This window comes from Lagenorhynchus albirostris, chromosome 15 (assembly GCF_949774975.1).
Source record: "Lagenorhynchus albirostris chromosome 15, mLagAlb1.1, whole genome shotgun sequence".
NCBI lineage: Eukaryota > Metazoa > Chordata > Mammalia > Artiodactyla > Delphinidae > Lagenorhynchus > Lagenorhynchus albirostris.
Window position 1 is genome coordinate 14498897 of NC_083109.1, and position 14682 is coordinate 14513578.

A 14682-nucleotide genomic window follows, 5' to 3' on the forward strand; every position below is an offset into this window, starting at 1 on the left:
AGTTGACCTCAGGTATACTCCTTAACCTTGCGAAGCCTTTGATTTTCCTTTGTAAAATGACGAGGATGATAACATCATCAACAATGATAATTCAGGCTTCCCTGGTGGCACAGTGGAGAATCCGCCTGCTAATGCAGGGGACACGGGTTCGAGCCCTGGTCCAGGAAGATCCCACATTCCATGGAGCAGCTAAGCCTGCGCGCCACAACTACTGAAGCCCGTGCTCCGCAGCAAGAGAAGCCACCACAATGAGAAGCCCGTGCACCACAACGAAGAGTATCCCCTGCTCGCCGCAACTAGAGAAAGCCCGCGCGCAGTAACGAAGACCCATCGCCGCCAATAAATAAATAAATAAATTTATTTATTTTTTAAAAACAACAATAATTCATTAATAATTAAAAAGAAGAGTATGAATAATAACAATGTTGCTGTGAGGATTCCACAAAGCAATGGTCTGTAAAAGGCTTTGGTAACCAAAGCACTGTAGACTGGGGGTGGGCAACTTACAGCCACAGGCCAACACCTATTTATCTTGTAAATAAAGCTGCATTGGAACACAGTCACCCTCATGGGTTTACATTGTCTGTGGCTGCTTTCACACTACAACAGCACAGCTGAACAGTTTTGACAGAGACTGTATGGCGAAAAGCATTCACTATCTGGATATTTATGGAAAGTTTGCTGGTGACTTCTGCAAGAGCTGTAGTGATGTTAGCTATTACTAAGCCTCAACCTCCGTGAGCATCGTTGTATTCACCAGTAAAAGAGGACTAATAAATACCATCTTCAGTTCCAAGATGTTTTGAGGATCAAATGAAACAATATATGTAAAACTGCTTCTCAGATGCTTTGCAGACTGTGAAGTGCTATTTAAATGGCAGTCGTTATTTAGTGTCTTTGCTGAGTATCAGTTTCATTACTGAGTCTCTCCCTTGAGCATCTATAAAACGGACAACAAAATACCCACCCCTCGGGGTGGTTGTAAGGATCTGTGAGACAAAATGGTTAGAGCATAGACTTTAGAATCAAACAAGCACGGGCTGGCCTCTTGCTCTGCCCATCCCTAGTTGTACGATCAGGGGACCCACATAACACCTACATCAGAGTGGCTGTAAGTGTAAAGGGACGTGGCACGAGTGAGGCGCTGGCGCAGTGCCCAGCCTTGTTCCGATCTGCAGGTGCAGTGACGAATACCACCTCCCACGGGTCCCTACCAACAGTACAGCTGAGCTGTACCCCTCTGCCTCTGCTCCGCGCCCACGGTCAGCCCTGGGTGCCGGTATAATTAGCTCCGGCTCGGTGGTGAGCAGCCGCGGCTGCTCAAAGCCTCTGACACGACTGTCACCTCCCACTCAGTTCTCCAAACCACAGTTATCCCACCGTTGAGTGCGTTACATGCGTGCTGGGCACCGGGCTGAGTGCCACCAGAGGACATCTGAGCCCTCAAAACCTCTGATTTATCACAAGGAACACGGGCTGTGCCAAAAGAAAAGTTTCGGGGAGCGATGGGGGGATGGGGGGAAAGAAATGCAGCCTCTTGCGTTCGCTGAGAAATCCCATTCTTCCAAAACCCATAGCCCGCGGCGGGGGAGACAGCCTGTGTCTTTAAGAGGCCTCCGCTAGCAGGGCGGGGACCGGCGGCTCCTCACTCCCAGCCCCGGCAACTGGTCCCGCCCTCTTTTGAGTGACAGGCAACCAATCCAATTGAAGAAGGAGAATTCAGCGTGACGGTGAAATGGAGCAATAGGAGCCCGGGTCGGCCTGCGTGGGGCGGGGCCCCGAGAAGGCGGGGCCGGCGGAGGCTAGTGAAGCGGCGGCTGGGAGACCTGGGCGCGGGAGCTGGGCCTAGGTCGGCTCCCTGGTGAGTGTGGGACGCGCCGGGGGTCTGGGCGCGCCAGGCCGCAGGGAGGGCCCTGGCCCGAGGGACGCGGGGCGGAGAGGCCGGGCCGGGAAGTAGGCGGAGGGCTGCGGCCTGCTTCTGCCCAGGGGCCTGGGGGGCTGGAGAGGGCCGGCCTGGGATGCACCGCGCAGGTTCGACAAGCCCCTGAGGGGTTGCGGCCCAAGTGGGTCCGCCGGGCCAGAGGGTCACTGGGTCCCGGACCCAGAAGGGTCGACGACGGGTGGGGAAGAGGGCGGACCAGGCCTAGAGGAGCGGGGGCTGGGTCGGGTAGGGGTCGCGGGGTAGGGGAGGAGGAGGGTGGGAGGATGAAACCCGGGGGCGAGACGGTGCGGGGAGGGAGGGTACGGGAGAGGGACCAGATGGGAGAGGGCTCGATAGGAGCCCAAAGAGTGTTTGGGGCTGGGTGGCACCCATCCGAAGCCTCGGAGTCTCCCTTGACATCGCCACCCCCTCCTACACACACAGACACTGCTCATCACCCCGCCCTGTCGATCCGGCCGGCTCAGTGACCCCCCAGACCGTCTACTTGCATCTCCGCCGCTTCCCCCTCAGTTCAGGCATCTCTCGCGTCTTACCTGGATTGATGCAGTGTCCATAACCGATCTGTACACAGGCACTTGCGCCGCTCCCCAGCGGGCTTCGCACCGTGGTCAGAGGGATCTTTTCAAAATACAGATCAGAGGCGGACGCTCGGTTGCTTGTAACTGGCTGGCTTCCACCTCCTGCAGGGCCAGCCCCAGATCCTCACCCAAGCCCTGGAGATGGAATCCCACCGACCTCTCCTCCCTAGTCTCAGTCTACTAACCCCTCTTGCCCAATTCTCTTGTCACACTGGTCTTTTCGTGTTCCTTCTACATACCAAGCCCTGGCCCAACTCAGGGTCTTCACCCTCAGCCTTCCTGCTCCCTGGGCTTATCTTCCCCGCCTGGCTTATTCCTGTCAACTCCCCTTTATCTTGGAAATCTCCACTCAAGTATCACTTCCCCAGGAGGAGTCCCTGGTCCTCGATTCCCCCACCCAGTGAATTCCCCACTTTCATCACCCTCTGTACTTCTCCTTCACGACACTTGAAGAGCTGCAGTTTTACATTTATTTATGAAAATATTCATGTCTGTCTGTTCCCACCAGATAATAAGGTCCACTAGGAAAAAGATAGTGTCTGCTTTTGCTCCTTGTATCTCCAGCATCTTGCCCAGAGCCAGGCACTGTAAATATGTACTAAATGAATAGAGGACTTGGCTCTGGTAGGAGGAACAAGGTGTGAGTCGTCTCTGATGTCCTACACAAAAACTGTGCCAGGCTCTGTGCTAGAATAATGCTGTCCGATGGAAAGATAATGCAATATCTGTAGTTGCAAAATTTTTAGTAGCCACATTAAAAAAGCAAAAGGAAACAAGCGACATTACGTTTTGTAATATATTTTACTTAACCTAATAGATTCCAGAATGATATTCTTTTGACATATACTCAGTGTTAAAAACATTATTAATATTTCACATTTCTGTGTGTGTACTAAGCCCTTGAAATCTGGCCTGTGTTCTACACTCAGAGCCCATCTCAGCTCATGGTAAACACATTACAGGTGCTCGATAGCCACACGTAGGGGCGAGCAGTGCTAGAAGCTTTACATACCTGTGGCATTTAATTGCCTTTAACCTTTTGAGATAATTATTGTTGTCTGCATTTTACTAGTAAACATGATGAAGCTCCTAGAAGTTATGCTGCCTGCCAGCAACCATCCTAAACTTTGTGAGGGGAGGAGGCAAGGTGAGGACCAGGCCCTCCATCTGTTCATGTGGAGTTTGGTCCTTCTGTACCCTATGCTGCCTCGACGAGGTGCCAGGGGAGTCTGGGGGTGCAGGAAGTGGGGGCTAAACTTCTAGAAAACAATGGCACCTGTGGGTATATGCATATTCGGTTTCATCCATGAAGAGACAGTGTGTCTGGGTGCATCAGTACCACCTGCCTAGGTGGCTCAGGAACAAGTGGATTTGATGCAGTTGAAGAAAAAACCTGCAAGGCCAGTGCTTCTTGATCCAGTCACCGGAGCTCAGCACATTCAGCACCAACTCAGCCTGGTCCCAGGACCTGGGTAGAAAAATGTACCCAGGCCGCAGCATCTTGTACAGGGCCTGAGTTAACAGTCTGGCTGTTCAGTTCAGCAGTTGCTCACTGGGTTGAGGTCCCCACTCCCGTGAGGCCAGCACTGTTCTAGGCCATTTAGGGTGGCTGGGGAGTATAGATCACAGCCCTCATCTTCAGGACGCCTACTGGGTACTTGGAAGGACCAGACCAGACCACAGAATGATTAGATGAGGTGCAGGGCACTGGGCGCTGTAATGAAGAACCGGAAACAGTGGTGTGCAGAGGCTGCAGTGGCTGTCTAGGCCACGCTGGGTAATGTGTTTCCAAGTGCGGATTTGGATTCCTCTGCAGGGGTAGGGGGGTACTTCGTAGTTTGCTACAGTTCCCACATAGATGCTGCTTGGCATATTTACTTACCTGTCTGGCTGCTTAAGCAGCCAGAGTTTGTAAACCCATTAGACATACTGGTTTTAATTGAGTCACTAGAAAAGATTTGTTGAGCACCTGTTATGTGCATTGTATAGGCCACTGCTCTGGAACTGACTATGAAGCTCTCCAAGGTTCTTCTGCTAGGAGAAAAATAATAATACTAAGAAGAAGAATTTTATATTGATTTTCCTCCCCGATTGCCTTCACATATGTTCTCTCATTCTGTCATCAGTACACTAAAGCCTGGCAGGTAGGACTTTTTTATGCCAGGGAAACACGGTTACAGTGCTTTTGCAACTTCTTCAAATTCACACTGTTGGAATTCTGCTTACTCTGTGTCAGGTATTATGCTTAAATGATTTACGTATATTATCCCACCCAATGTTCACAGCAACTTTATGGAGTAGGGTTGATTCGAATCCCCATTTAACAGATAAGGAAATTCTTAGAACTGGGATCCAAACCTAGGTCTGTTCCACTCCAGAACACAAGCTCCTTACCTCGTTAAGTTACTCTGCCTCGCTAGAAGGTCAAGGTTGGACGAGACCTCCTCATGCATATCAGGACCTGAAGTCCAAAGAGGCTTGTGCTCATGGCAGAGCTGGGCAGTCAGGTCTCCTGTGCTGCAGGGGCAGGACTAACCCAGAAGGGAGCGCCGAGCCCTTCTTTGGTTCCTGACTGCTGGTGTGGCCTTGCCAGCTTCTCTGGACCTCAGTTCCCTTATTTGTAAAATGAGAGGCTTGGCCTGGTTTTGCAGTGAGAACAATGCTGTGTGGTTGGGGTCAGTATTGAAGGAGTCGGGCCCCCAGCCCGGGGTTTCAGTCATAACCCAGGGCTTCTCAGCCCCGTACACCCCGTCTCCACACAGGCTCTGCCTTCCTGCGGCAGCCGCGGTCCCGTGAAGGCAGACAGTATACTTCTGGTTCATCTGTGTTTTCCACTTCAGTTTCTGTTTCAGTTCCAGAAACTGAGGCAAGTGGACTGGAAACACAGACCCCCTTCTACGTCCATCTCGATGACTGTAGGGCCGTGTGGAGTTCTAGGCAATGGCTCGTTCTCTGTCATTAGAGTTTCTGTTCTCTTTTAGAGGCGGTCAGGTCTAGGGGCATCTTGGAGGGTGTTTTTGGTGTGGAACTCTGTGGGCACAGCTGTGTGCCAGGCACTGTGGGCAGGGGAGTAGATGCGGACTTGATGAGTCCCTGCCCTCAGCTAGCAGCCCCTGAGCTGTGGCTCCCAGCCCTGGCTTCCCATTAGATTCACCTGGGGGTGGGGGCTAGGGGGGTGGTTTGCAGTGACCTGGGTTGGGCACGGATGAGGCGCAGCCAGAGCTGAGACCCACTGGTGTAGAGTCTGCACCTGGGGATCTTGTTTGAAGGCAGGTTCTGATTCAGGGGGTCTGGGCTGGAGTGGGTGATTCTGTGTTACAGGCTCCCAGGCAACATCGGTGGTGCTGGAGTGCAGATCACACTCTGAATAGCACGAGGAAAGGCTGCACATAGACAGTTATGAATCAGTGGGATTGTGACAGTGTGTGTAAAAGACGGGAGGGCAGATGAGGGCGCAGTTCATTTTGTCTGAGGGGAGAGGACCAGGAAGGCCACACAGAAGAGTGACTGAGCTGGGCCTTGAAGCTCGAGTAGAAGTTTGGCAGCTGGACCAGGTGGAGGGAGTAATGGCAGAGGCCCCAGTAAGACTTAGAAGAGCCTGATGTTTGGGGGAACAAGGTGGTCTGCTGTGACATTCGGAGTATCTGCGAGGGCGGTCTGAAGGCCATGGTGGGCCTGGAAGTAGCTGGTGCTCTCCTGCGGAGTCTAAGCTCAGTTCTGCAAGGATAGGGACCTTGCAGAAGGTTTCTAAACCGAAGAGGAGAGCTGAGTGCTTCTTAGGGTAGGTGTTACGTGAGAAGAAGCCCAGTTACCCTGTTCCCACGCCCTTCCTCACTGCCCTTGTGGCTCTAAGTTAGTGGCTTTTAACGATGTGTTTGGGTGAGTCTTGTGTCCAACAAATTTCAACAGAAGGGAGAAATCTCAGCTGCCATTGGTATGATGGTCCTTCTCGGTGTTTCTAGCAGTAAATGTCAGGACCTGAATCTTCGAACCCAGTTTCCCTCCCTGTACCTTAGAGTCTCACCCTCATTCAGGGGTCCAAACTAAGGGAAGTTAAGTCACTTCTCACTGCAGAAGATTTCCGAGGGAGAAGCCTCTGTTGAGATTGTGCTCTCGATTAGAAAGAGGGTTTGACCTCTGGTTGCCTTCCTGGAGCGGTGCTTTCTCTTGCAGGAAACATAAACCAAACTCACCCATGCCTCCCCCACCGAATCAGAAGCAAAAGAGCTGAACAAAAGCACCCGTCAATCCTTATCCTTAAAGGAATGAGGGGGGGGAGAGTGCGGAGCTGGAGCCCTCTGGCCTTCCTCCATCTGAATTCCTTACTAATGGGGAGGGATTGTCTTCCACTTCCTTTCCGCTGGGCTCAGAATCCATCTCCCTGGAGCCGTCCCTGCAGGGGCGATTGATTGATGGAGCTCTGTGGGGCCTTTTGTAACTGTGCTGATTTTATAAGCACACCTTCCAGAAGCCACTTAAAGAACACTCATTGGAGACACGGAAGGTCCTGTTTTTCTCTTGTTTCCCCGACTTTGCCTTTGAAAACCTGGGCTTTCATCTTCCTGCCTTAGAGTATAGAATTATCTTCGCCAGATCAGTGTGTGCCTCTCTCCTGTTTGGTGGCATTTAGAGCTTTCCCAATCATCTTTATATCTGTAACACTTGCAAGGGGGTGGGAGGGTGGGGTGCAGAGTCGTTTAATCAGAAGGGGTTGATGACTTCTTCGCCTCCTGGGCCTGGATGCGGAACCACCGCTCCCTCATCTTGGCCGTTTGCTCTTGAACTCTATAGTGACGCTGAATGGTAGAGCGAGAGGCTATTTATAACCCTGAGAATTTTGCAATGTTACTGAATTGCTTCGACCTAATTCCCACTTCCTTTCTAAAGTGAAAATGAAAAGAGTGAGCAAATGAGAGCTGAAAGGGCTCCCCACAAGGAGATCCTTTATCTGGGGACCGTTACCTGGAGAATAGTATTCTTCTAGTCTCCTATCTCCCGACGTTTCCATAGGGAGAAAAGCGGAGGGATATTTTCCCCCATCTTTTAACTAGAGTCAGGGGTGCTAAATCTGATTTTCCAGTGAGACACGTCCTAATGTTAGATGTGAAAACAGTGAAAATGCTGTGGAGTTGGAAGGTGGTGGGTCGAGGAGGGAACACACAACCAGAGTGCTTCCTGCCCGTCCACTGCCGTGTGGAGCCGGCCCTGGTTTGTAGGAGTTGAGGAAGTCAGAGCTGTTGGATTTGAGCAGATGCTCATGGAACCGTATCCGTGTGCCAGGCGCTGTGCCCGCCGATGAAGCTGCAGGGTTGGCCTTGCCCCGGGGGAGGAGAGAGCTGTGGGAATATAAAACTATAATGGGGTGGGACAGGAGCCGTCACAGAGCTGTGGACAGAATGCTACAAGAACACGGGCCCGTCCTGTTTCACTTTGCTAGAGAAACGGGGGTGGCGTGAGGAACTAAGACTGGTACAGAGAGGAAGTGACATCTGAGTGGGGCTCTGAAGCTTGAATATGAGCTCTCCTGACAGTCGAAGGAAGGAAAAAAATGCAAAGATACAGAGGAAGAGGAGGAACATGGGCTGCCTTATAGAAACAGCAAGTAGTCCAGGAAGGTCTGGCTAGACTGTGAAGGGCTGAGCACCACACAGGGGAGTGGGGGTCACCTTCTTTAGACAGTGGGCTCCGTTGTCTGTCACAATGGTGAGCTCTTGTCGTTGGTCTCTGAGCCCCGGTGTGCTTCATCTTCAGGTCCAGGGAACCCAGATCCTCCACTGAGCGCCTGCTGTGGGAACCGTGCCACCTGCTTTCACGTGGCTTTCAAACAGCCAGACTGGCTGGGGTCAGATTCTGGCCGTGCCGCTTACTAGCTGTGTGACACTGAGCACAGTACTTAATTTTTCTGCGCCTCTATTTCTTTTTAAAATTTTATTTATTTATTTATTTATTTATTTATTTATGGCTGTGTTGGGTCTTTGTTGCTGTGCGCGGGCTTTCTCTAGTTGCGACGAGCGGGGGCTACTCTTCGTTGCGGTGCGCGGGCTTATTGCAGTGGCTTCTCTTGTTGCGGAGCACAGGCTCTAGGCACGCGGGCTTAGTAGTTGTGGCACGCGGGCTCTAGGGCGCAGGCTCAGTAGTTGTGGTGCACGGGCTTAGTTGCTCCGCAACATGTGGGATCTTCCTGGGCCAGGGATCGAACCCACGTACCCTGCATTGGCAGGCAGATTCTTAACCACTGTGCCACCAGGGAAGTCCCTCTATTTCTTGTCTATAAAACCAGGATGATGCATCACACAGGGCTGCTGTGTGGATTAAATGAATTAATCTGTGTAAAGCCCTTAGAACAGTGTCCCAGCACTGTGTAAATGTTAGCTAATGTCATCATCCTCAGCAAAGGAAGTATTATGTAGAGGGAAGAGAGCCAACTTTGAAGTCCTAACGCACAGTCCTGAGACCCAGTTCTGATGTGATTTCTTTCTTTCTTTTTTTGTGGGGAAGAGGTGGGAAGGAGACATGTGGAAGATACGTTTCTCATCCCATGTGAACTTCAGTTGCCTCATCTACAATGGGATGACTTCCAGGGTTCGGGTGAGCATCAGCGGTAATAATGCTACAGACGTGTGATCAAATGCAAAGAGGCTGTCTGCACATTACTGTTACATACAGGATGACTTGCCATAAAGTCACCACAAAACTGAACTGTTTTAAACAAACCAGACTTATCTAAGTGGGTTTTGCTCTTCATTATTTCAGCCAGTGTTAACCAAGGGCCTGCTCAGTGCTATCATCTTGTGCCTGTTAGGCTGCTGTCTCTTCAGCCCTCCATGTAGAGCTCCTTCAAAGCTGGGGGGTCACCCTTATGCTTAGGCTTTTTAGTTGCAATGAGTAGAAACGCAGGCTAGTTTAACTGAAAGGAGTTTTATTGGCAGGAAACAGGGGAACTTCAGGTACCCCAACTGTAGGAGGTGTAGCCGTGGAGTCTGGAAAGTCTTCAGACACAGGCTTTTTCCACCTCTTTCTGGGACTTTGTGGTTTCTGGTTTCTGGCCTCCACTCATCCACACATTTCTGGATTCTTCTTGCTGAATAGCTTCCTCTGCAAGGCTCTTGGTTTTTGCTTCTTGGTATCTTTGGCTTGCCGCGGTACCTGCTCTGAGGCTGACTGTGACCTTTCTGCTCCAGGGCCCATTGTCATCCATCTTCTTTAGTCTGTGTCTTTAAGCTCAAGAGAGAGAATTGGATTAGTCCAGCTAAGGTTGAGTGTTCACCTCGGTCCTGTTGGCTGTGGCATGGGTGGCAAGAGTGCCAGGACACATGGGCTGCCTGGGCATATTGGGAAAGGGCAAAGTCACTGAGAATCAGGGCTTATAGTATCTCTGGAATAGTCCTGGTGGTTGCAAATCCCCGTGCTTTAAAATGGATATGAATTTTTGGAACATACAAGAATCACTCAGGGCTGACTTTTATAAAGAAAGAGATAGGGACTTCCCTGGTGATCCAGTGGTAAAGAATCTGCCTTCCAATGCAGGGGACGTGGGTTCCATCCCTGGTTGGGGAACTAAGATCCCACATGCTGTGGGGCAACTAAGCCTGCGCGCCACAACTACTGAGCTCATGTGCCTCAACGAGAGAGCCCACATGCCGCAAACTACAGAGCCCACACGCCCTGGAGCCCGTGTGTCACAACTGGAGAGAAACCCGAGCAGACTGCGCACCCTAACGAAAAGATCTGTGTGCTGCAACTAAGACCCGATACAGCCAAAAAAAAATAAGGAAAATAAATAAATATTTTAAAAAAGAGAGATAATCAACCTAGGAAATGCCGTGTGGTGTCACAGTAAAGTGGAACTGTAAAATAATGAACTTTAGCTTTGTTTATCTCCAAAGACAGTATCCAGAAAGGAGTTCTAGGGACTTCCCTGGCAGTCCTGTGGTTAAGACTCCGCTCTTCCAATGCAGGGGATGCGGGTTCAATCCCTGGTCAGGGAACTAAGATCCCACATGCCACGCACAGAAAAAAACAGAAACAAACAGAAGAGAGTTCCAAAAAATATGATTTGTTTCTTAGCAGCACCACTGAAATAAGGGTGTAACTTCTTTTGGAGAGGGACATGTGTACATCACCCAGACACTCAGTGTTGGAGCTGTGACTAGGTCCTGAGTCCTCTGGCTCTGAATCCAGATGCTTCAGCAGGGAAAATCATCTCAGCCCAGTGCTCTTCCTCTCGCACCTACACTGCCTACTTATTTTAAGAAGAAGAAGAAACTAAACTAAATAACAAATGGTCTTAAAGGCCATATTGTGCATTTCCACATATATGAAGTACAAAAGCAGGCAGAACAAATCCATGGTGTTGGAAATCAGAAACAAGTTGCCTCTGGGAGGGCTGGCAGGTGTGGGGTTGACTGGAAGGAGGTAGGAGGGAATTCTGGGGGTGTGAAAATGTTCAGTGTCTTGTTTTGGGTGGTGGTTACAGGACGGTATGTGTATTTCTATTTTGTATATATATTTATATATACATATATACACATAAGCTCTGCATTTTATTATTTGTAGATTGTATCTCAGTCAAAAAAAACAATCTCACAACTGTACAGTCATGCCTCCTAATTATGGCAGATTTAGATAAGGATGGGGACTCCTGCCCTAGGTATCCTGAGATTCACGGTACCACCCCTGCTTTGCTGTGTCACTGGAGCAGAGCATCTCAACCAGGACTTCTTCTGATGGGCCCGTTTCTTTTCAGAGGTTTGTTGTGTGTCTAGGCACATAAAAATTACATGTGAGAAATTCTGCCCGGAGCTGCAGAAGCTGTGGAAGCTCTCAGGGCCGTGAGACCGGCCCACTTCACCTTTAGGCTTGATTTAGTTGCAGTGAGCAGAAATTCAGGCTAGCTCAGCCGGAGGTGGGGGTGGGTTGGGGGTGGGTAGCACTAGTCAAAGTCAACTCCATGTTCTGTCACCTTCACTGCTTGTGCGCTGGGTGAGTGGGGCACCTTAACCACACTGAGTTTCAGTTTTGTTGTCTTCAAATGGAGTTAATCCTGTGCTGCCTACTTCACAAGGCTGCTGAGGGGACTCAACAGAGTAAGTGATGGCACGCTGAAAACCATCTCTTCTGTGCTGCCATGTTCTGGAAGTGCTGGTATTTTTGACAGTCGACTTCTGAAGCACCCCATCCTGGTCAGGAAATGGCTGGGAAAGCTTCCCTCTTTCTGAGACCTGTGGGTTTGTAGGGGAAGGGACTTGTACCCCTGTCGCCAAAGAGGTTAGTACTTACAAGGCTGTGAGAAATAACAGCTGTGTTTGGGCTGAAAAATTGATGGCCTCCACAAATACCAGCTCAGCACAGCTATGCCGCATGTTCCAGGAGAGGCGGGTGGTCTCCATTAGTGAGGCGTGGATTGTGGGCAAGTGGCTAAACCTGGGGGTGCAGGAGAAAGGCCTCTTTCGTGAAGAGAGAGGCCTCTCCTGAAGCTGCAGGCATGGAGTGTAAACACACATTGAAATAATCCATCAGCGGGGTGGCTTCCCCTCATCAGACCTTGGAGAGAGAATGCTTTAGCTACTGCCTGGAACACCACTAAGCTCACAGAGTTGCCTAGGATACCAGTCACGTGGGCCCATCTTCCAGACTTGTTCAAAATGATTTATTTTCCTTTATTTTGGAGAGCAGTGGGTCAGAAGTACTTCTGAAGCCTTGTCCTCCGATAGTTGGGCCTTTGTATGAGGGTCCTTACCTCCCTATACTTGTGCTCTCAGCAGCCCTTGCCTTTGGCAATTGGGACTAAAATAGCATTTCCTGTCCCGCTTCTCTTCTCCATTTTCTGAAGTCTGTGTCATCCCACACGGTGGAGGCTCCGCGTTGTGTCCCTTTGCGGGGGGAGGAGTGGCAGCAATAAGTAGGGAGGAAGCAACAGAGCATGTGGCCAGGCCCTGCTGACTCTGGAATCTTCCCGGGATGACTGCAGAGCAGAGCAGGCTGGCTGCTTCAGCTAACTGCTCCGCCAAGGAAAGGCTGTGTCTGTCCTTATCAGTCTCAGGGCATAAGCTTCTCCCTCTCAAGGTCCCAGGACAGGACTTTGCAGTAAATGTTCTCCTCTACTCCGGGGTCCTCCTGGCCCTTCACCTGAAGTGTCACATTGGCAGATCTTGCGGCTGGCTTATCCGCAGTTGGTAGATAGGTTTGTCCCTTTTCTACTTGCTGATTTAATCTAAAGAGACAAAATGTCCAAGGAAAGGTTGTGGCATGATCTAGAAGAATTCAAACCAAGGAGTTCTACATGTTTCTTTGGGCACTCTCTGTCTTCTGATTTTCCAAAATGTATAACAAGAGTGAAAAATGAAGGCAAACTCTGACTTTTTCCTTTTTTCTGATTCTTTTCCCCAGGCAGCTGTGTCTGTGTGTCTTGGAGAAGCAGGGCCCATTGGGAACGATGCCACCACCATCAGACATCGTCAAAGTGGCCATCGAGTGGCCAGGTGCTAACGCTCAGCTCCTCGAAATCGACCAGGTAAGCTCTGGAAGGGAGCAGCGGCGATGCAAGGGGAAGGATCCAGGGAGTGCGTGGTGGGGATGTCTTTAGGGGCGGGGACCACTGGCATTAGGAGTAAGACCAGCAACAGGAAAGCCAAGCCCTGTCCCACCCTGTGGAAGGCTAGTCACCATGGCCTGGGAGAGACTTCCTCTTCAAGAAAAGCTCTCAGAGAAGAAGTCCGTGCTCAGGCCCCAGGACGACCCTGCCTGGCCGACCCTCTCATCAGGACCTTGGTACTAGCAGGCTGTGGCTCCTGGTAAAGGATCTCTCTCTCTCTCTCTCTCTCTCTCTCTCTCTCTCTCTCTCTCTCTCTCTCTCTCTCTCAGAAACGGCCCCTGGCGTCCATCATCAAGGAAGTTTGTGATGGGTAAGTTGAAACTGCCCCTGTTTTGGATGGTGACAGGCTAAAAACAGAGGAGCATTGCCAGACCTTGAAAGGAATTCTGCCCGAGGATCTGCAGTTAGTCGGGTCCCCAGTCCGGGGGTTTTGTGGATCGTTGTCTTACGAAGAAAGTGTAGCCGGTGGGGATGTCCCTGAGACCTGTCAATCTTCAGTTTTTCCTTTAAGCCCAGGAATGCCCCACCTGAGGTCCTGGTGGGATCTGAGACCTGCGCTGAATTATATGCGCCGCCTTTTGTGGTACCAATCTTTACAGCGGCTGAGGAGGGTACTGTTCAACATCTCAACCCAAAGCTTTGGGTTTTCTTCCCCTGTACGTCAAACAGACCGCCCAGTCCCTCAGTCAACTCTATTGAAGATTATTTATTTGCAGCTTCTAGACAGGCCCCCCGGCATGGCCACACAGGCTGTACTGTTTTTCTCTTACATAGGTGGTCACTGCCAAACCCGGAGTATTACACCCTCCGTTATGCAGACGGTCCCCAGCTCTACATCACCGAACAGGTTAGTACAGGGAGAAGCCAGACCAACACAGGGCTCGCTCTGGAGTGAGCCATCCCGGGGGCCGGCGCTGTTTGCCCTCCTTACATCCAGGGAGCTTCCACTTCCTGGGTCAAGAGCTGCTTCCTGGGCAGATCAGGGAGCATCAGCCCTTGTCCTCCTCTGGTGGCTGGAAAAATGTGGCTTCTGCTTCCTGAGAGGCACTTGAAAAGCATCTTAGAAATTCTTTGCCAAGAAACAAGCAGGAGAGGAGGCCCTGACTGAAGAGTCTCAGTTACAGCTACTTTAAAAATGACAGAAAGTTCTTGTTGATTCAACTTGCTTGCACAATTTTAATATTTTATCTTAGCTACTCTTTTTTTCTCTTTGCTACCCAGACTCGCAGTGACATTAAGAACGGGACAATCTTACAGCTGGCTATCTCCCCGGTAGGTATTCGGCCTTCCTTAGGAATTCCTTTATTTGACAAGCGTCTGTGAGCACCTACCATGGGCCAGACTCTGTTCTAGAAAGTAAGGCTTGGAGGTTAAAAAGTCAATCTTTGCTCTCACAGCCTGGTTGGGAATAAACAAACAAATATAAGGCCTCTCTCAAGGGTCCTGAAAGAAGGTTGCTTAGGGAACTCAGAAAAGGGTCCACCTAACTCAGACTGAGAATTCCCAGAAAGCCCTTCCAAAGAAGGGGGACACTTGGCTCAGATGTTGAAGGATAAGCAAGAAGCAGC

At 50.5% G+C, this 14682-nt stretch overlaps 1 protein-coding gene across 3 annotated transcripts in view; it reads left to right on the forward strand.

Annotated features, from left to right (window-relative positions):
* The first annotated feature begins 1785 nt into the window (after positions 1 to 1785).
* Positions 1786 to 14682, forward strand: part of ELMO2 (engulfment and cell motility 2) — a 38501-nt gene continuing 25604 nt past the window's right edge. Inside the window, exons 1-6 of one of the 3 annotated variants that reach the window (XM_060122785.1) lie at positions 1804 to 1861; positions 9019 to 9108; positions 12910 to 13033; positions 13384 to 13424; positions 13889 to 13961; positions 14336 to 14386. In XM_060122785.1, coding sequence (XP_059978768.1) covers positions 12956 to 13033; positions 13384 to 13424; positions 13889 to 13961; positions 14336 to 14386 — 243 coding nt within the window. In that variant the 5' untranslated portion in view covers positions 1804 to 1861; positions 9019 to 9108; positions 12910 to 12955. Of the gene's footprint in view, positions 1862 to 9018; positions 9109 to 12909; positions 13034 to 13383; positions 13425 to 13888; positions 13962 to 14335; positions 14387 to 14682 lie in introns of those variants that run through there. The other 2 variants (XM_060122786.1, XM_060122787.1) reach the window with 2 other exon arrangements.